The sequence below is a fragment of the Trachinotus anak genome, unplaced genomic scaffold (genome assembly GCF_046630095.1).
Source record: "Trachinotus anak isolate AG129_WGS33_773 ecotype Australia unplaced genomic scaffold, CSIRO_AGI_Tana_v1 ptg000019l, whole genome shotgun sequence".
In the NCBI taxonomy this organism is placed as follows: Eukaryota; Metazoa; Chordata; class Actinopteri; order Carangiformes; family Carangidae; genus Trachinotus; species Trachinotus anak.
In genome coordinates, this window is record NW_027273870.1 from 19,562,612 (window position 1) to 19,582,749 (window position 20,138).

Consider the following 20,138-nt stretch of genomic DNA (forward strand, 5'->3'; position numbering starts at 1 on the left):
ACGGTGCCAGCTTCCTCTTGAGCTGGCAGATCACACACTGCTCAGTCCGCTCTGCTGGTTCATGCAAAACAGCCCAACCAGAGAGAAAAGGAGGAGGAGGGGGGGGGGGGGGGGACAAAGGAAGCGGTGTCAGATGTTGTTAGGAGGGAATGGTATGCAGCTCAGGCTGGGCTGCGCCTCCCTCTGTCCCGTAGCTATCAGCACATCTGTCGTTATTTACACACGCAGCGGCCAGTTTTGACCTGGAGCGCCGGGCTCTGGTTCGCTGTTTGCGGGAGCGTCTGCACCCGGTATGCCCGAACAACGGAGCTAAAACGGGGAACGGCTGACGATGGCTTCGGTGCGGATGGTCGGTAAAGTTACGGGGAGACTTTTGGGAAGTCTGAAGCCTCTTCGCTGCGGTCTCAAAACTACTCGTCCGGCGACGTTTCTTCAACAGGTAATCGTATCGTACAGCTGATTAATTTATCTCTACCTCTGCACAGCTATTGAAGTCCCTGCCTTCCTGCTTTTTGAACACCACGCTCGGTTTGAGTAGCTGACCACAGTCCTTTTTAAGCACCGCTCAAAGATGGCTTTCTTTTTTTTTTTCTCCAGCTCTTTCTTTTCTGCAACAGCAGGCCCGTGTTTCTTTTACTGTCTTAAATCGGATGTAAACTTCAGAACAAAAAAAAAAAAAAGAAAAATGTTTCGCTTTCTCTCTGATGAAGGTTTTTATAAACAAACAAAAAAAAGGCTGTCACTCCAGCTCTCCGCTCCCGTGTCCTGTAATTTTCATTCACCGCCAGCGGGACATCGGATAAATTATTCAATCGCATTTACAGCACCTAGCTCTGCAGGGGTTCAGGTGGTCTACAGATGTCACTTCAAGTCAATCGGTCCAGAAAAGTGTGCAGGCCTGATCATTACCGAAGATGATCTCGTCACTGAAGCAATTACTCCTCTGAGAAAGCTCTTCAGTCAGCCCTTTTGAGCAAAGAGACCATGAACAGGCTGCTAAATATACTCGAAGTAGAAACATACGTCGTCCCACACAATCCTAAGAGACTCCACTATCACCACCATACCCTGCAGCCCACAGTGTGTGCAGCACAGAGGTCAGTATCTTGTTGTATCTCGTGTCAGTATTGAGCATCAGCAATAGCAGCATAGCTCATCATGTATCATAATTCCTGTGAAAGTCAAAGATACAAATCATCAAATGCAAGCAGAGGTCAAAGTGCAGGAGGGAAATGCTGCAAAAAGTGACAAACCCACATTGAGTCCATGTCACCGCCCATTGCAAGAAATTGCAGAGGTCAGCTGAGTCGAGAGCGTGCACGGCCCAACTGGATACCTCAAATCTCTGACAGAGCAGGGGGCAAGGGGCTTGACACCATGAAAGTCACCATACTGAGTGAAAACTGATGTACTCTTTCTGGGATTGACAAAAAAAACCCCAAACAATTTATGGGTTAGGCAAGCTGTCATGACTCACTCCTGCATGCAAGAATGAGGGAGATGAGTTCTATTTTTAGACTGGATCGTATATAAAATCAGAGCTGCAGTCTGTCTCTTTTCAAATGGCATACTGTGAGCAAAGCATTCCTATAGCCACAAACAGACCAGCACATCCCATTCAGCCCTCTAAAGGTGGAGGCACAAGTCATCAAATGCAAACAACGCAAATTACTTCACAAACGGGAACTCATCTTAATATTCTGTACACTCCAAACAAGTCATATTTTCACCAAAATATGGTTAAGGCTATAGTTTTAGCAAAAAAAAAAAAAGTCTCTGAATCATATGAGTGGATAGCAGATAAGTAGATTATGGTGGAGGAGAACTTAGATACGGGTCATTTGGATAATGGATAATGGTATGGATAATTTAATGATGTTTTTCTGCAGTGGAAACTTGTCACCATTGGAATCCATTGAAGCTGGTCATGGATTCTGTTCTGTATCGTGGAGCAAACTTCTCAAAGCTTATTAGACACAAAACAGTATAGAAGTGACATGAAGCTTGTCTGCATCTTTAACCCCTAGGTCTATACAACCAGCAGTCCTGGCTGAGTGTTTGACGATCAACAGACAGATTTTAGGTGGAATATCAATTTAAATCTCAAACAGCCTGACTCAGTGCAGTGTAGTTCCCAGGATCCATGTAGAAACGTATCAGAAAGCTGTTGTAAACTCAGCATTATCAATGACTCTCCCTACCAGTAATGTGGCATTTAGATATTGGACAACATTTAAAACTCCAAGGTCAAGAGTCTTCTGTTCTTAATGGCATGGCTGTACTGCAATTTATTTAATATAGGCTGGTACAACACCTATGATAATACAAATGTTGACAAGACAGAATACTCCTGCGTAGAAAACCAGCTTTCAGAATCCAGGGAGGAAATTGTCAGATTTGTATGAAGTAAGGTGTACAAGTAGTAGTGTGGAAAAGAAATGAATTTTGACCATAAACATCTGGTTAACTTGCAAATCCTTGATAAATCCCCTGCTTAATATCCTCTCATAACAGCAGCTATAGTACAGTGTCAGCAGACATAAATTGAGTAATGAGTAGATGACGGCTTTAGCTGTTGAGAATTCAGATACCATCTGTTGTGGGTAGCTCGGGTGATGGTCATATTTATGTTATACTCTGTTATAACATTGTTAAAGAACAGCCATTACCTGCCACAGTCCACAGGAGACAAATCACTCTAACATCTGCTTTAATTTGCACCGCCTCCAGCAAAAGATTGAACCTTTAGGGAGTTTGGCTTTTATGCCAGTAAGTGCTGGTGCTGTTAGATAATATGTTTCTCTTCAACAGACAGCACTGTAATTCTATACAGGTAAACAGTATATGAGGGAGCTTGAAAAGCTACTAAGTAAATTAGCAAATCTGACTGGCCTGCGGTATTCTTTATGCAGATGAGTGTTACTGAGTTTGCTCTGCAGCGACTGTCTGTTTTTCATTGCCTGTATTAACAGTAACACATTAAATGAACTGTATGGCATTTTGGGAGATACATTTGTTTTCAGTTTTTTTCCTGCAGATGAGAAGATCAATATCAGTTGCATCTCTCAGCCTGCAGCAGTGAAATGCTCAGGAAGCTAAACAGGATGAAGAAGGGTAAACTGCCACAGTATGTCCAACACCGTCTTATTTTCACAGTATGTCGTGTGGATTGAACGTGTGCAATAGATTCAAACGAGATGTATTGGCCTTAGAAGTTTTTGTTTTGTTTGCAGTTTTTGTGCGTAGCAGGTTAAACATGCTCCCACTCTGCAACATACTGTACCTTTGCATTGCGTGCACAGAGATGATTGATGTGGGTCCCTTCATCTGGCTGTGGGTTTAAAAAATATAATCCTGTTCCTTTAGGCAAGGAGTGACAACACTGCTCATTGTGACAAACAAAACATGTTCAAGCAGGGCTTCAGCACACAGGAAGGAACCACTGTTTTGTCATCAAGTCTGTCTTTACACATGTGTAGTTAATGTCATTTTATGGCTGAAATAAAGACAAATGTCTTCTATTCCACAGAAACTTTAAACCCCAAAACGAAAGCACAGCTGAGGCAGGCATCACTTTGTCGTTGACATGTTTATCTCACTGCAGGCATCCATCTGCTGCCTTGCATCTTTCATCGTATGGATTGGCATTGCACTGTAAAGATGGAGGAGGTTTCATTCCAGCAGACCCGACTGCTTGTTTCTCAGTGTCAAGACACGTCATGCCAGCCATAGAGGCTGTTCTTTATTAGGGCAGCAGCCACAGAAATAGAATGGGACTGAACTCCTGGTAGGTTAATTACACAGAGTGAGTGTTTCAGACTTGTGTTTCAGTGGATATCAAGGTCTTGAGCTGTGGACCAGTGCTGCTTAACAGAGCTATAGTGAAGAAAATACAGTTGCTGAGTTTTCAACCCCATTCATACCTGGTACATTGCACATCTGGTGGCCCAGTGGTTAGAACGAAGAAAAACAACAAGAAGTTTTAAACATGCAATTTCTAGCATCTGTATCTATATAAGACATCTGATATCTAGAAAGGGAAACGTGTATGTCAGTGCAAGGTACTAATGCATTGAGGTGCACTGAAATCAGATGGATGCTAGGAAAAAAAAACACTAAGCTGAAAGTTCACCTAACTCTGCCTTGTCATGCTATCTCATAACAACTCGTTCATCTGCAAAGGAAGCAAGTAAGCAGGACCCATGCAGCAGCTTACATGCAGCCATGTTAGGTGATCAGTCTGCTTTCCTAATTTGCATATTGAGATCTGATCCACACCAAAAGTGAGATAAAATATATTTTGTAACATTCAAATATCCTTGGTTTGGACTTGCAGATTGTCTGAGAAAAGTCATAACTGGAAGTGTTAGGATATCCATATACAGAAAAGTTAAAGTGTTATACTGTAGATTACATAAGTAAGCTACATAATGTTGTGGCCTATATTCTGTCTTGTCAACAACATATGCTGGACATACTGTGCATTGGACCAATAATGTGTGAATCCTTAAAATGAAACCTAATCAGTTCAAACCATCAGGCTGCACAACAGCTGAAGCCTTTGGCAAAGGAAAATAATGGGGACGATGGTGATGACCACACTGAAACAGTTCTAACAATACCCAATAAACCTTCAAAGGTTCAAAGTACTGTACTGTGTGGTAAGAGCAGTGAAAGTCTTAGGTGTTCAAAATCTAAAACAACACCGTGAAACAACAGTGATTTCTGACTGAGTGTCTTTTTCTGAAGTAAGTTTGAAGTAGTTATCAATTCACCAGATTAGTCACCCTGTGAGCTTGTTGTCCTGACATGCCCTTGTGATGAAGCATTTCCTGTTGTTGTGTAACCTAAAGGGGAAATATGATTCAGTCAAGCCGGCAGAAACAGCGTTTCTGTGGCAGCTTTGGATTTTAGTTCTGGATGGAAAGTTGTTTTTAGTTTTTGTTTGTGCTCCTCTAAATCTGGCTGTTCAGGACCTTTGCAAAGACCACATAAATTCCTAAATCAATGCACCCCATCCAGCTCTGCCTCTGTTTGTCACCCTGTACCACTCATTTTGGCCACAGTGATGACACGGGTGCGAAGTCCTTTCAAACAAACAGTTACCCTGTCACCTGGCAGTAGAGCTATGTGGAGAGCTGTCAGGAACGTGGAGGTGGTGTTTGTTGGAACTTAACATTCCCATCATGCATTAAATAAATTCAATCTGGCTTTTGATTTGGAGTAACAACTGTAACACTACAGTTTTACATGTTTTCTTTCCTTTGTTTTTTTTTTTATACCTCAGTGAATTATAATTTTTTCATTTTGACACTTTTTTTTTTTACTGTTATAGTTTGAATTTCTGTGTTACCAGACGTGTTATTTGTCGTATTTGCATGAAATTTGTTATACAAACACAAACCTTGTCTTTCCACTCCCGTCATGCCGTCGTCCTGCCTTCATCAGTATCTCACTCTGTTTTCCCTCCGCCCCTCTAACCCAGCTGGATCATTAACTGTATAGCTGAAAACAAATGCTTCAATGCAAATCATTTTCTTGATAGAGTGCTGGCTGTTCTCAGTCAGTCAATTTCATATCTTGGCAGCCTTCGATTTTCTTCCCGCAGCCTTCAGGCCGTTTATCACACGCATACATTTTCCTTTCCTTATGTTTCGAGTCATCCTCGCAAAATACTGTCATCCTGTCATGATTACATGTGTGTATGTGTGTGGGGGGGGGGGGGGGGGGCCTTTGCTTAGTGGTATCAAACCTGTGGTGAGAGTGGGAGGAAATACCCTTAGGAAGTCCAGCAACATGTGATGACAAGTCTGCAACAGGCCATAGCTCAGTTGTGACAGGATTCATAATGCAGTGACCCGCTGGGAGACTGCAGGGAAAATGAGGCTGCTTTTCGCCATGATAACCCTGATCATTGCTCAAGCAGGCTTTACCGCAGGAGAGGGAGAGGGCAGTTTGTCACTGCTCAGTTTTCACACCCCATGTTCTCTCTCTCCTCTTTCCCTTCTCCCCGTTGGAGTGGCATAAATAACATGGATCAAGGGGTAAACATACCTTCAGCTGATTGCTTTGAGAAAGAACAGTTGGAGGAAATTATTTGGTGCTGGGGAGCAGGTGTGCAGCGTTTTACCCTGCGGCTCCAAAGTGACTTCCAAAAATGCGTGAAGGACAATGGACAGACAGCGCGACCCTGCACTCTGGATAGTGATTAGCTGTGTAATTGGAGAGTGTGTTTGGTTTTGATAAGCAGACAAATGTTCAGTTGGGTAGCCATCGGTGACGTTCGTTATCATGTCGAGGACAACATCCCACTCCTCTCTGCAGGCTATACATCTTGTGACATGATGAGGGCGTGATTGCCTGTTACTCATACATTTGCCGTGTGTTGTTCAGGCCGTACAGTGTTTTATGTGTTTTAATCATCTATGGGTGTGTCGGTCTTTTTCCAAAGCCCCAGTGAAGCATTAGATTATACTGTATGTAAAACTGAGATTGGAAATTTCCTCTCCAGTCTGTCCAACAGGGACTGAGCTGACCTTTCTGGCATTTGGGTGCAAGCCTTATAATCTCTGTCTACCACTTGCCTTACATGTCTAAACAAAAGAAAGAGAGAGAAAAAAAAGACTAATTAACATGCAATTAAATTGCATTTAAAATTCACAGCAAATAAGAGCTTGAACTGTGATTTATCATAAATTCACATGAATATAAGTAATAGTTTCACTATCACTAACATCATCTTTTTCCTTCACAATCTTCCATATTGCAGACAATAAACCTTTATAATCATCTTTTTAGATTTTATCTTCCATAATCTTGGTCAGTACCTGCGTTTATAATTGTCAGCAATAAATGTGATTAAAGGTTTTTAACAATATTTCTCCTTCATTTAACCTACTTACTCTGCTATTTCTAGCCACGTGAGCAACAGGTTGGTCCACCACTTTAGTCCAGACTAGAATATTTTCGGAAAATGAATGTTGGATGGATGACCATGAAATTTTGCACAAACGTTTAAGGTCTCCAGAGGATGAAGAGTTTTTCTGTAGTGCCAGCATGAGGTTGACATTTTTGGCTTTAAGTGAAATATCATATGTGAAATTTGGTAAAGACATTCATGTTCCCTACAGGATGCAGTGAAACAGCTTTGGTGATTCCCTGGGATTTCTGATAGCGTCATCATTGGGTCAAAATTAAAATTTGTGTAGTAGTTTGATTTATGACTAAATACCTGGAAAACTGGTGACATTCAGCTTAGCTGTACTTTGTGTTTAGTTTGCACTAGTAAACGATAGCATGCTAGCATGCTAAGATGATTAACACCAAATATCTGCAAACATCAGTACATTGTAACTGTGAGCATGGTAGCATGCTAATGTTAGCATTCAGTACTGCTGTACCTAAATAGTTAACCTGTACTTTTTGCATTTACAGGCATTTACAGCAGCAGTCCCAGTTTATCCCCACAAGGCATGTAAAAACCATTACTGCACTTGCTCCCTATGTGTCCGTCATTGAGCGTAATGAGGCTGGGAAGCTCATCCACTGCTTTTCAATAGTCTGCCGGTGGTCTCAGGTTTTAGCTTGAAACTCAACTCTGGGGGTCATCTGTCACATAACACTCTTCCCCTTAAATCCATATAAATTGTGTTTACTATAAATGTGTAACGTTGTTGTGATGTGTAAGAGCATTTGTAACTGCCACATGTAGGTGAGAGAAGTTTAAGTGTCAGTATTTATAATGTAGTGTGCTACAGACATTAATAACACAGGACCAGGGGGATGGCTTTGGAAATGGACTATTAATCATCACACAGCTCTCAAGCTGCATTATCTGCTACAGTCGCCACGTTGTGTTGATTTAGAATGGGCTTGGTATATGTGCACAAAGCATATAAACTGCCTGGAAGCAGTCAGCTGTTGAGCTGACTCCGGTCACTAATCTTAAACACACAGACACACACACACACACACACACACACACCCCCATTCGGTAAGCTCCAGATCTGCTGTTTTCACTTTAGCAGGGCAGCAATGTGCAGTGTGACTGCAAATATTGCTAAGCTCACTCCCCTTTAATACTACTTTGCCATGCAGCGTTAATGAGAGTGACATGGTATACGCTTTTTACTGCCGTGTGTTGTCATATGTGTTGGCAGTCAGCTCACGCACCACTCAGGTTAAAGAAGAAGCTATGGCTGTGGCAGTGGGGGTGCCATTTAAATGTGTTTCCAGGCTGTTTACTTGCTGGTAATGTGTTTGCTGTCTGGGGTTAATTATGAGCAGTCACAGAATAACTAGACTCCTTCAGGTTTAAGGGACAGTTTAGTTCTGTATTGATGTGTTCTCATTAATGTGACAACATATACAGTAAGAAAGTACACATTTGTAAACTGAGATTTTTCTATACCATTTCTACTGTGACAGATATCCCTTTAATTTATCTAGGTGTATTAGCCAGGGGTTGCCAGTCTTTTTGGCTTGTAACCCCCTTAAAACAGAGACGTCACAGATTATGGCCTCAGTGTGGAAATGACTTGTGAGCAGTTAAAGCAAAGGGTGATTTTTGTTTTCTTCTCAGATTGTTTTTTAAAAAGACTCTTGGAGGCTGTTCATATAAATTATTGCTTAAGAAAAAAACAAAAATAGAGAAAAGTCAAAAAAATGTCTTATTTAGAGAGAATATATTTGTCTTATTTGTTATATCATCCTGTGACCTCTCAGACACATCATTTGACCCCCCCATGGAACCACTGTATAAGGCCATTGTAGTTCCAAATCAATAACTGGGACTACTTTATTGTAGTATGGATTTTTTTTTTTTTTTTGCATGCTATTTGCATCAATGCAATAAAGCACCTGAATGCCAGGTGTTTGATGGATTAGCCAGAGACAGTCCATCAGTTTCTTTCTTTATTGATTTTCAAAATCTGACACTACATACACTGTGATGCAGGGTTTCATCCGTATCACCCACTCTATACACTTCTGTGTATGTCACAACTTTAAATGTTTTTTTTTAAAAACCAAGAATGTAAATGCTTCTTTTAAGTTAACGTTTTAGGTTTCAGCTGTACGCCTCCTTCACTCTTCTTATTTAACCAGGTTCTTCACCGATTTAGTATTGTGTTGCCATAAAGTTGAGGGGCTCACAAGACACAGATTGTAAAAGAATCATCAAAATTGAAGCAGCTGAGGCTGAGACATCTTGACTCTTGCAGGAGTCAAGCTCCAGAAACACTGGTGTCTACAATTTGACTTATGCAGGTGAATGGCATCTTTTATTAGACCCTCCCTTCCTCCTAAACACTCACTTCTTTCAAACCCCACAGCATCAGTTTGAACCATATGTTTTCTGCTAGAATTTTTAAGCCTCTAGCGCAAACTGAGATAACAGCACTAGGGGTTTTTTCAGACTTTGGAAAGGTCCCCTCAGAGCCAGAGAAAAAAAAACAACTTCCACAGTCATGACAAATAAACAGCACTTCATGTGTAAAATCTGTGATGTGCATCTTCAAATGTCAATGTACTTTCACATGGATCATCTAAAATAAAAATCCTCTTCTCCACTCTCCATGGAGAGCTGTTGTGCTGATGTGTAGGTGGTAAAGCTCTGTGAGTGCTCTCAGCTGCATAATAACATCTGGAGATCTTACACAAGCTGAGCAGCTCAAATTTGTCTCACTGGGATCACTTTGTCTGGCTCTTTTTGGGATATGCAGTATTTATAAAATCACAGTTTACAAGACATGGTGGTTCAGATTTGCTTGTAATCCTCAGTTAACAGAAACATCTTTTTTAAAGGTGCATTTGCCCTTATAATGTTTCACCTTCTGGCTCTGGCCACTGGATTGCTGTCATGTCTTTGTGGTCCAGATTGCCACTGAGACAAAGCCCTCGAGTCACATGTACAGTTACTCATTGCTGTACATGAATGTTGCTTTTTTTTCTCCTTCTTGTTAAACCCCCACTCCTAACCAGCGGCGTGTGAAGGATTGCATATCTGGCTTCTGCTCCACCACTGTGCCTTTAGGCTTGTCTGCTCTCTCAGCCCATAAAAATGGGCGGCTCCTTTGTTTCTGTTTAATGCGATATTGATCGAATGAACTCCCAGCTGGAGGACGAAAGGGTGGGAGAAGAGTGGCTGCCACATCCTTGATTGTCAGTTGGACAAAGATGTATGCAAGTGGGACCCTTCTGACTCTCAGCTAAATAAGAAATACTGTGGAGGAATCTGTTCCAACACAGGGGTGTGGCTAGTGGTGAGAGCTTTTAGTTGCAAACTGGAGGATGCAACATTGTGAGTCATTACTGTGCTATGACATGGCCCAACATGTCTACAGTAAAACTTGTGGCCCTAATGCTAAAATAGCTTCTTTGTATCAAATATGAGTTTGCATGTAAACCGAAAGGACTAGGCCTAAGGAATGCCAAGCACAGGAACAGAGTCCTGCTGACAAGAATACTGAAGTGTTGGCTATGGATGCATTCTCCATTGTCAGGAGTGTGGGAGAGAGCTGAGGTCTTGCAGTGATAGTACTTTGTATTGAGGGGCACAGGGGCATTTCATTAAGCATGAAATACCACAACCTAAATTTAAATGGAAAAAAAAGCATTTCAATAGGCAGCGACTGTAATAGAAGACATTCATATTAACCTAAAAGCACTCTCAGAGCCAAGCCACAGCACAGACAACTCAATTGATGCTGCCTTTTGGCAGCCTGTTTTGGAATGGATGTTTTTTCAGATGCTCCTTTTCAAGAGGGACCTATTTACTCTCTGTTTGCTGACACAAGTGTTTGCCTAGGGAGGGGTGTTTTGAACACACAGATCAAACTGAATAAGCTGTTCATGCTGCTGCAAACTGACTACTTTATGTCCTCCTGGCTGTCTGTCGTTCTTTCTTTACTTCTGTCTTTCTCTTTTTAGGTTCAGCAGAGGCGGCCCCTGCTTGGAAATTGTCAAGCTCTTTTCTACAGTACTCTCCCACCCTCCAGTGGTAATATACTGTTACTACCTCCCCTTGAAAATCAACTGCTGTATGTCACACGGCTGCCCAGTTTTTTGACTCGACAACCCTAAACCCTCTGAAAGTAGGTTATCTGTTTTTGTGTTGCAGATGTGTCTTTGAAGTACAAATATGGCCGTTTGGTTCTGGAGGTCCCATTGCCATCTAGGAATGAGAAGTGTCTGTTCTTCCTCAGACCCATGCTGATGAGTGTGGGGGACCTGATTGCAGATCTGCAGAGAGAGGACCCCGGAGTTACCGCTTCTGTTTTCTCCAAAGGTATGACACAGCACATGCAAGCGATACACAGACTGGGTCGACCACATTCTTCAGGTGAAGTGGTTTAACCTTTTTTTTTTTTTTGTTGTAGTCTGGTTTGGCAGGTTGCATGTAAGCACTGAAAGCTGCATATAGTAGTTTGGCAGGATGCCTGCAGTATATCATTAACTACTGAAACATTAATTTTCACCACTGTAGCTATATTGTTTGTGGTGGGATGTAACCAAGCATATTTACTCAAATACTAATAATTTGTACTTAACTTGAGTATTTCCATTATTTATATATATTTATATATATATATATATATATATATATATGTGTGTGTATATATTTGTGATTTGTCATATATATATTGTAGTGGTTCCTATCTAACTGAAAAAAGAAAGAATAGATAAATAGATAGATAGATGAAGGAATTACTTTATTCATCCCCAAGAGGAAATTCAATAAAGGTTAGTTATAGGTCAGATGTAGTTGGATTTATGTTGTATGTGCTCAGTGCATTTTAAGTAAGGGGTGTGACTCACATTCTTCTGACTGGTAAAACATGCTTTTTTCTGTAGCAACATGCAGACACATTGCCCAGAAGCTCCTGAAAAGTATCTTATCACTTCAATCGCTATCAGAAATGAAAGTAGTTTAGGCAAGTTGTTCGATTTTATCATGTCACAAAATAAGACGTTAGAACTGCACAGCGTAGATTCAGCTGTTCCCTATTTTCCCCATCTGTCTCATTTTTGTACAAGTCTGGTTTTGCAGTGATGAGTAACTCTGTCTCAGCTGTAAATTACACTCGCTCTCTGGCGGTTTCTGTCTGAGGTTTATGTAATATATGCAAGAGAGATCTGTTTAGCTTTTCATTATATTCTTAAATGCATTTTCTCTCTCTGTTTTGTGTTTTTGTTTGTGTTTATTTGGGCAGTTTGTCAGAGAAGCATTTCTACTGGGTTCTAGATGAAGTTATATGATTGCAATAAAATACTCAGTTGGACATTTGTCTTATTCTGACAGACGGAGAGCGTGTGGCCAACACCACGCTGATAGATGCTCTGCTGGACAAGGACTTCCAGCTCGTCATAAACAATGCAGTTTATGACATCCAGTCGCCTGAAAAGGGTATAAACACTTTTCTCTCCAGCCGTAAATGATCCTCATTTTGCTTTCCTCTCAGCTGCACTTAGCCCTGCTGATAAATAGTAGGCATTATCTCTCCAGGTGTGACTCATCTCAACATTTCATCTAACTTTCTCATCGACCTTGTTGTGCTCTGTCTTGCAGTGTGTACGTCCAGTGAGCACGCCCTGGAGCTGGAGGACATGAAGCATGTTGTGCATCTGCTACACACAGCGTTGCACCTGCCTGAACACCACCTGCTGAAAGAGAGGGAGCTGCTGGAGAAACTGGACAACCTCAAACAAGAACTTTCACCTCTAGAAAAGGTAGTAGATGTGTGTCAGCATTTCAATGCCATTTTTATCTAATGCCACATCCCTTTGTCTGCCTTTTGAGTACACTTTGACAGGTGACAGATGGCATTTCTGTCCTGCTAGTTTTGCTGGACAGGCTTCCGTGAATTAGCCAGTAAGCTTTCATCCTTGTATTTTTTTTCCTGACAGATGAAGGCACAGCTGTCCCATAGAGCAGAGTTCCACTCATCCAAGGTTATCTGGGCGGGCATGGCCCTGTTATCTGTGCAGGGTGGTGCCCTGGCCTGGCTCACTTGGTGGGTCTATTCATGGGATGTTATGGAGCCTGTCACTTACTTCATCACCTATGCCACCAGCATTGGAGCCTTTGCCTATTACGTCCTTACCAAACAGGCAAGTCTCAGGGACATATAACTCACTTCAGTTCTGTTCTTCTCCAGTTGTAGACATTACACTGTGGAACTGAAAGGAGTAGTTCGGCATTTTGGGAAATACACTTCCTTCTTGTATGAGGAGATTGATACCAGTCTCACATATTAAATATGAAACTACAGCTAGAAGGCTTAATCCGTAACCATGAGATGGTATGTGGTACCACTTGTCTCACTTATTTCACAAAATGTCAAACTATTAATTACAGTTAGTTAAAACTGAAGTCATACATATGCTTACAGATATCTTTGTCCTCCCCATATTAACAGCAAACCTAATTTATTCTTTCCTTCAGGATTATTTGTACCCAGATGCTAAGGACAGACAGTTCCTGCATTACTTTTATAAGGGGGCCAGCAAGAAGAAATTCAACGTGAAAAAATACAATGAACTGAAGGATGAACTGGCTCAGGTTGGTTGATTTATTCAGTTTTTATAACCTCATAATAGCTAATTCCATAGTGACAGGTACAGACCTTGCTGACACGGACGCCTGCTACAACTTTAACGACTATTTCTTTAAGCGTAGGAGCAAAATTGAAAGATAGAATATGTGAAATTCCACTATCCAGCATTTAAATCAAATAACATGTAAATTGCTTAAGGTAGACGCTTTATATATTAGCAAACAAGACAACGTTGACAGTCATGCTAGCATAAAAACTTTAAGAAAAATGCAACTCTCCTATTTATTGTTTCAAGGGGCTACAGCAGCTATGATCGCGCGTCTTCTTAAAATCCCAATAATGGGAATAATCATTGGTATTTGTTTGTGTTCTGTGTGTGACCGTGTTTTCTGTGCGTCAGGTGGAGGAGGACCTGAGACGTCTGAAATACCCAAATCAACTTCAGCTGCCACTTGAACAGATCCACCCAAAGCCATGAACGAAGCCAAGCCATGACGAATTGTCACTCACACTAAGACGCTCCAAAGCAAAAACAATTTTTCTGCTTTATTTTGATAATGGCCCCTTTTTAATGAGGAATCCATATGATTCTGTTTTTGTTTACAACATTGATAACAATGCCAATTATATCTTTTAAAAACGATACAAACACTGAGGTCTATTGAAATAAAAAGTATTTCCCCAACACTGGGAGCATCTCTTGTCTGCGCGATGTCTTTTTATGGAAATCTCAAAGATGTTTTGATGCCAGTAGAGAGATAATAACCCTGTGTTCTTATAGAGGAAAGAGATTTCAACAAAACAACAAAATCACTGAATCACTGTAAATCACGGTACAGAATTTATTGTAAAAAGTCACAACAGTAAAACCACAAAAATACAGTATGAATGTATGCTGGTAACTTTGTTTTTCCTGAGTTTATAGATCATGTGACACAGCTGAAAGTGTTTAAGGTTCACAGTACATGTGTAAAAGAACACCCCTTTTCCCTGAGGTACTTTCCACACTAATGTTTGTTAGCATTTTGGGTGCAAATATGCATTATTAAATTTAGTACTGTAAACTGCTACGACACATAGAAGATCACAAACATGAATTCCCTTTTTTGATGGAGCGAGCTTAAACAAACAGCATGTTTGTTGTGTCTGGATAATCTGTTATGACAGAGCTTTTTCATTATCAGTGTGCTTATAGAGACGTAGTTAAGTATTTAACCCTGATGTGAAAAAAATTGTGAGTGTTACTGTTTCCTGGTTGTCATGCTGTCATGCCACCTGCCTCTCAAGGTACAGTAAGTTGGAAAATATTTGACATACCTGCAACTGTCTGTATGGCTAGAAAAAGCCTCATCTGACATTTCCAGCTTCCACAGAGACAGTGTTTAGAGGAAGGCTGGCCTGAGAAAGGACACCAGTGATGTCAAAATATACCGGTTTCTTTGATTGTTTAGAAAAAAAGAAAGTTAGCTAGAGAATAAGAAATTTTTGTGCCGTACCACAATAGTTAAAACTAGATTAAACAAGCAAGGTAAAATACCACAAAAGGCAATGAAAAGTAGCTAACACAGAGTGTGGTCCACGATAATCCAGCAGTTTAAAAGCAATTTTTTTAAAAGTGCAAAATGTGTATTGAGCTTCAGTGGTTGAATAAAATAACAGGAATACGTTACAACATAATGCAATCTGACCATGAATTATGGTCTCAAAAATTTCCCTTATTTTGAGTCCATGCAATATGTATATATGCACCCAGATCCTGTTGCTTCTCATCTCATGATTAATTTAGGCCTAAAGAATACTCAGTAATTAAATATATGGCATTTGCTGTATAAAGTAGTGCCTCTGCTTCTTTTCCCTGAAGAATAATGTTTTATATCAAAAAAGCATATTAACTTTTATGATGTTACAGAGGTGGTAATTGCTGGTCTTTGGTCATCTGGTACTGTAACATACTTTGAAACGCTTGCATTTTTTTATGGGTGCCTTTAAATTTGATTTTCTAATTGTTGTGACAAATAAATACTAAAGGCAAGATATGATTGCTTTTTACAGACTATTCATTAATCAGACTTATAAGACAGGTAAAGGTTCTACCCAGCCAAAAAATCTGGTTTATGAAGAAGAAACATCACATAAATAGATGAAACCCCATTTTCGAAATACATGAGGTTTCAGGAATGAAGTGACTGCCTGAGGCCAGTAACATTCATGTTTCTTCAGCTCATGTCAATACATGTTCCTGTTATTTTGTAACCACTGATTTGAATGGAAAAACTAAACCTGTAAATAGCTGATTATTCAGTGCATATGTAAATAATAGTGTTTGTAAGCAACATAGAGAAAATGACCAGAGGAAAACAGCAATTAAAAAAAAAAAATCTCACTTCCAGAGACCCTCTTTTCCAGGCATTAATATAAATCAAGCTAATTAATGACTGAGATCTGAAACTGTTACTGTTTTGGTCGGAAGTAGAGTTTCCTAGTGAGCATTGAAGCAAAGCAAGGAACCTGCTTCTTCCCAATCGCACTCCGGTCACTACAGTTCCCAACACTCCTCATCGACACTTTTCTGTTGACCAGTGTGAGTAACTCTGTGAATTCAAGGGAATCCCCATACTTCTGAAGCAGCTCACACAGATCCTGGATATACCAGGATCCGTTGATGGTCTCCCGGTGGGAATAGTAGCCTTAACAAATGACACAAGACAGGACAGGATAGTGGATTTACTGGTCAGCAAAAAGAACATTTAACTACCAATCAAAAGCGGATTCATTAAATTTCAAACATCCTCGGCAGCTCACCTTCAGCCACAGAGTAGCACATGATGATGTCAGCTCCAGCAGGGAGGGTGTATACGGCGCTGGCATCCACCACCACCTCATTCGTCTTTATCTCACTGTCCACTGCATCACAGGGGGTCACTGGGTTATCATGCTTGTCTCCACGGCATGCCTAGTGACAAACACAGCATTAAATAAAAAAAACAGGTAATATTGCATAGTCTGATGGCTTCAAATGAGCTTTGGTTTTGGTTTGCATGTACCTGTAATATAAAGATCTTTGGCTTTCCTACAAGGCTCCTGCACTTGTCTCCTTTGAACATGGATGTGATGTCCTGAATGCTGATCTTGCCATCATGGGCATACACATAGTCATCCTCGCCATGGCTCAGGAAGACGAGCAAAAAGCAGTCTGCATCCGTATGATCGTCCCCAGCAGCTGGTGGGACATCAGGTACTTGTTAAACTTGCAACTGAACGAGCTAAAGTGGACTGTACTACATCATATCACATGTTGGATCTTTGCATGTACAGGACAGCAAGGGAACAGGCACTACAGTGATGATGTAATCGTGCTTCCTCCTGAATATACATTACTCTGTTGGGTCTCACAGGTGATCATGTGCATTCTTACCTTCATTGATTTTCTGTAGGACTTCATCCACTTTGTAGTTGTCATAAGCCTTCACTTCAAAACCCAGCTGGCTCAGTCTAAAGGAGAGGTGAAAATTAGTTGAGCGTGTAATAAAATACAAACAGAGAAGATAAAACAGAGAAGATAAAACGAGTCAAACAAGTGCAAGCACAAGTAGTACTAAAGCACATAGTTATACAAAACACAGTGTTCCCTTTCCTGCCACTGGCTGCAAAGTGATACCTTTTCTCCAAGTTGTAGCGGTCAGCGTTGGTCCCGTGCCTATCGTTCAATGTAAGTTGCCAGAAGAAGCGCTCCTGGTTAAAGATGAGTGCGAGGCCTCGTCGTTTGTTGTTCATCTTGTACTCCTCTGCAGGATCCAAAGCTAAAGAGCTGTTTCAAAAATGAAATAGAGCACATGAAAACAGACATTAGGTGAGCACTGGACCAGAGCAAAGTGAGAATTTTATGCCAATAACTACACAAACAAGAAGAATCTGTTTACCTTCTGATGAAGGCGTCAGTCTCTGTCAGGTTCTCTGTGCATGCTATAAAAAAAAAAACACCAACACATACATGAATAACCCACTTAGAATATAATTATAAAACAATAAAAATAAAAGGTCTAGTTTTATAGCTTTTTTAAAATATCCCAAACACTGTTTTTGCCAAAAATAAATAGGTTGATTGAGCTTTCAGGCTTTTGATTCTTTGTTAAGCAGTACAACTGCAGGTGCATGAATTGCTCCACTGCAGCTGGTATGGGGTCAAGCAGCCATTGTTCTGTCAGCTTAGAGTCCTCATTGCCCTCAATAGCTAGATGAAAGGTGGAGAAAGATGGCAAAGAACAGAGGCCAAAAGTGACACCTCTATGCCCCACCCTACAGATATGTCGGTCAGACTCTGTGTGTGAAGGCAGCAGCTCAGAGGTGTTTGACAACTCTCTCTGACCAATGAGTAGTCTGCAGTGTTTTCACGCCCCCCTTTGGTATCGCCTTGCAACTTTTGCATGATCAAAAAACCAAAAAAGTAAAGTTGAGGTGAGCCAATCCCATGCAGTGTAAAAACACTATTAGAAGGTAGAATCTACCTTTAAAAAGCGTAACTAATAGGCTTGTGTGTGGTTTTTTTTCCACTTACCATCAGTTGCCAGCTTATTATAATGTTGATGATTCACCTCAGTGTGTTTGAACTGACTGTACTCTGGCCTCACCGGTAATAAAACCTGATTTCTTCACAGATTTACACTGTTTCACTTTTGCTTTGTTGATAAATCACATAATAACAGCACACAAGCTTCAATAGTAGCATGTGACAAATGAAAGGAAAAGCCAACACAAAGTGTCTTGTTAAGGTGTTGGGCCACCACAAGTTGTACCAGCAGAATAGTTTTAATGTTACTTGGCACAGATTCTACAAATCTCTGGACTCTACTGGAGGGACGAACACCATTCTTCCAAAACATGTTCCCTCATTTGGTCTTTTGATGATGGTGGTGGAGAGTGCCGTCTAACACGTCAGACCAAAATCTCCCATAGGTATTGAGTTGGGTTGAGATCTGGTGACTGTGTCATTTTCATAATTGGCAAACCATTCAGTGACCCCTCATGCCCTATGGATGGGGGCACTGTCATCCTGAAAGAGACATTTCCTATCAGGACAGCACTGTTCCATCATAGGATGAAGGTGATCGCTCAGGACAGCTTTGCATAGATTTGCAGTAACCCATCCCTTTGAAAAGGCAGGTGGATCCAAACAACGTATCCATGTAAATCAGTCTCAATGTCGAGCACTCACCTGTTGCTGTTTTGCTGTCTTTAGCAACGCTTCCTGGGAAGATGAGACAAAGACCTATTAAGTGCGGGCATTGGAAATGGTTTAATGACATTAAAAACCTGTCCCACATGTTATGCTAACTTGGTGACGAAGTGAAGCGAAAGAAGACTTAAAGCACAGGCGTAACAGTACTTGAAGTATGTAACAGTATGGTAGGAAATTAAAAGTCACTGCATTTACTTTTTTTTTTTTTTTACCGTACAAAGAAGTAAACAACAGGCTTGTCGACTTTTAATTAAAACATATGTATGTGAAGTTGTTACCTTTACAGCTGTCTTTCGCCGTGTTAGACATGTTTACAGGTTGTTTCTCCTCCAAATGACACCACTGAAAAATGAATTTGCTTCGTCAAGACAACACCAATGAGCCTGGATTTAGCCCCTCCCCCGCAATCTCATTGGCTGAATGAGACATACGGAGAAAACGATTGGCTGTGACGCCTGTTACTCAAAAATTAACAGTCAGGACTTCCGCCTTTGTCACTTTTTTTTTTTTTTTTTTTGCCTTTGCCACATTTCGACGCCGTCTCATAAAACATCCAAGTACAGTCTTTTAATCAATCAAAATCGGTTAAAAGGAGATTAGGACAGATGCTGAATATTAGGAAAGTGAAACATCTAATCAAGACAAGTTGAATTTCAAATTTTTGTACCTCATAGAATGAAATTTAATAGCTACTTGTTTCATAGTCACACCACCCAAAGCATGAAAGATAACAATAAAAACCAGTGAGGATGATAAGACCTAGAACATTATTGATTGATCTGCCGATTATTTTATTATAAATAAAATAAATACCCCTCAGAATGTGGCGGAGTCACAGATGTCTTATTTTATCAAAACTGTTCAAAACCCATAGATATTCAGTTTATTGTGATATATCACAAAGAAAATCCTCAACAAACTGGAATGAGAAAATGTTTTTAATTTGATTCACTATTTTCACTGGAAAATATAAGGCAAACAATTAGCTGATTATCAAAATAACTGCCAATTATTTTTCAGTCAAATCAATTAAGCGACTAATCGGCTCTAATACAGCCACCCAGATCCTGTTGCTTCTCATCTCATGATTACTTTAGTCAGTAAATGCCTAAAGAATATTCACTAATTAAATATATGGCATTTGCTGTATAAAGTAGTGCCTCTGCTCCTTCCCCCTGAAGGATAATGTTTTATATCATAAAAGCATATTAACTTTTATGATGTTACAGAGGTGGTAATTGCTGGTCTTTGGTCATCTGGTACTGTAACATACTTTGAAACGCTTGCATTTTTTTGTGGGTGCCTTTAAATTTGATTTTCTAATTGTTGTGACAAATAAATACTAA

At 40.5% G+C, this 20,138-nt stretch overlaps 2 protein-coding genes across 2 annotated transcripts; one reads left to right on the forward strand and one right to left on the reverse strand.

Moving 5' to 3' along the window:
- Positions 1 to 83: 83 nt before the first annotated feature.
- LOC139636139 (calcium uniporter regulatory subunit MCUb, mitochondrial-like) lies at positions 84 to 14,252 on the forward strand. Its single transcript, XM_071503879.1, has 8 exons — positions 84 to 439; positions 10,930 to 10,999; positions 11,120 to 11,287; positions 12,302 to 12,406; positions 12,569 to 12,729; positions 12,907 to 13,110; positions 13,445 to 13,561; positions 13,957 to 14,252. Exons 1-8 carry the CDS (start codon positions 332 to 334, stop codon positions 14,032 to 14,034), a joined length of 1,011 nt encoding a protein of 336 aa, XP_071359980.1. The 5' UTR covers positions 84 to 331; the 3' UTR covers positions 14,035 to 14,252.
- A 122-nt stretch (positions 14,253 to 14,374) lies between these two features.
- On the reverse strand, positions 14,375 to 19,186 carry LOC139636141 (caspase-6-like). The gene is made up of 8 exons (XM_071503881.1): positions 19,071 to 19,186; positions 18,769 to 18,801; positions 17,477 to 17,519; positions 17,215 to 17,364; positions 16,972 to 17,048; positions 16,601 to 16,776; positions 16,359 to 16,509; positions 14,375 to 16,243 (listed from the first exon to the last, which is right to left on the reverse strand). Exons 1-8 carry the CDS (start codon positions 19,099 to 19,101, stop codon positions 16,008 to 16,010), a joined length of 897 nt encoding a protein of 298 aa, XP_071359982.1. The 5' UTR covers positions 19,102 to 19,186; the 3' UTR covers positions 14,375 to 16,007.
- Between the last annotated feature and the right edge of the window lie 952 nt (positions 19,187 to 20,138).

Coding starts and splice junctions, on each gene's coding strand:
- LOC139636139 (XM_071503879.1), top strand. CDS start 332: ATGGCTTCGGTGCGGATGGTCGGTAAAGTTACGGGGAGACTTTTGGGA. Junction 11,288..12,301: donor CGCTTCTGTTTTCTCCAAAG/GTATGACACAGC, acceptor TTATTCTGACAG/ACGGAGAGCGTGTGGCCAAC. Junction 13,111..13,444: donor ATTACGTCCTTACCAAACAG/GCAAGTCTCAGG, acceptor TCTTTCCTTCAG/GATTATTTGTACCCAGATGC.
- LOC139636141 (XM_071503881.1), bottom strand. CDS start 19,101: ATGTCTAACACGGCGAAAGACAGCTGTAAAG. Junction 17,520..18,768: donor AGACAGCAAAACAGCAACAG/GTGAGTGCTCGA, acceptor TTTTTTTTATAG/CATGCACAGAGAACCTGACA. Junction 17,049..17,214: donor CGCTACAACTTGGAGAAAAG/GTATCACTTTGC, acceptor CCTCTCCTTTAG/ACTGAGCCAGCTGGGTTTTG.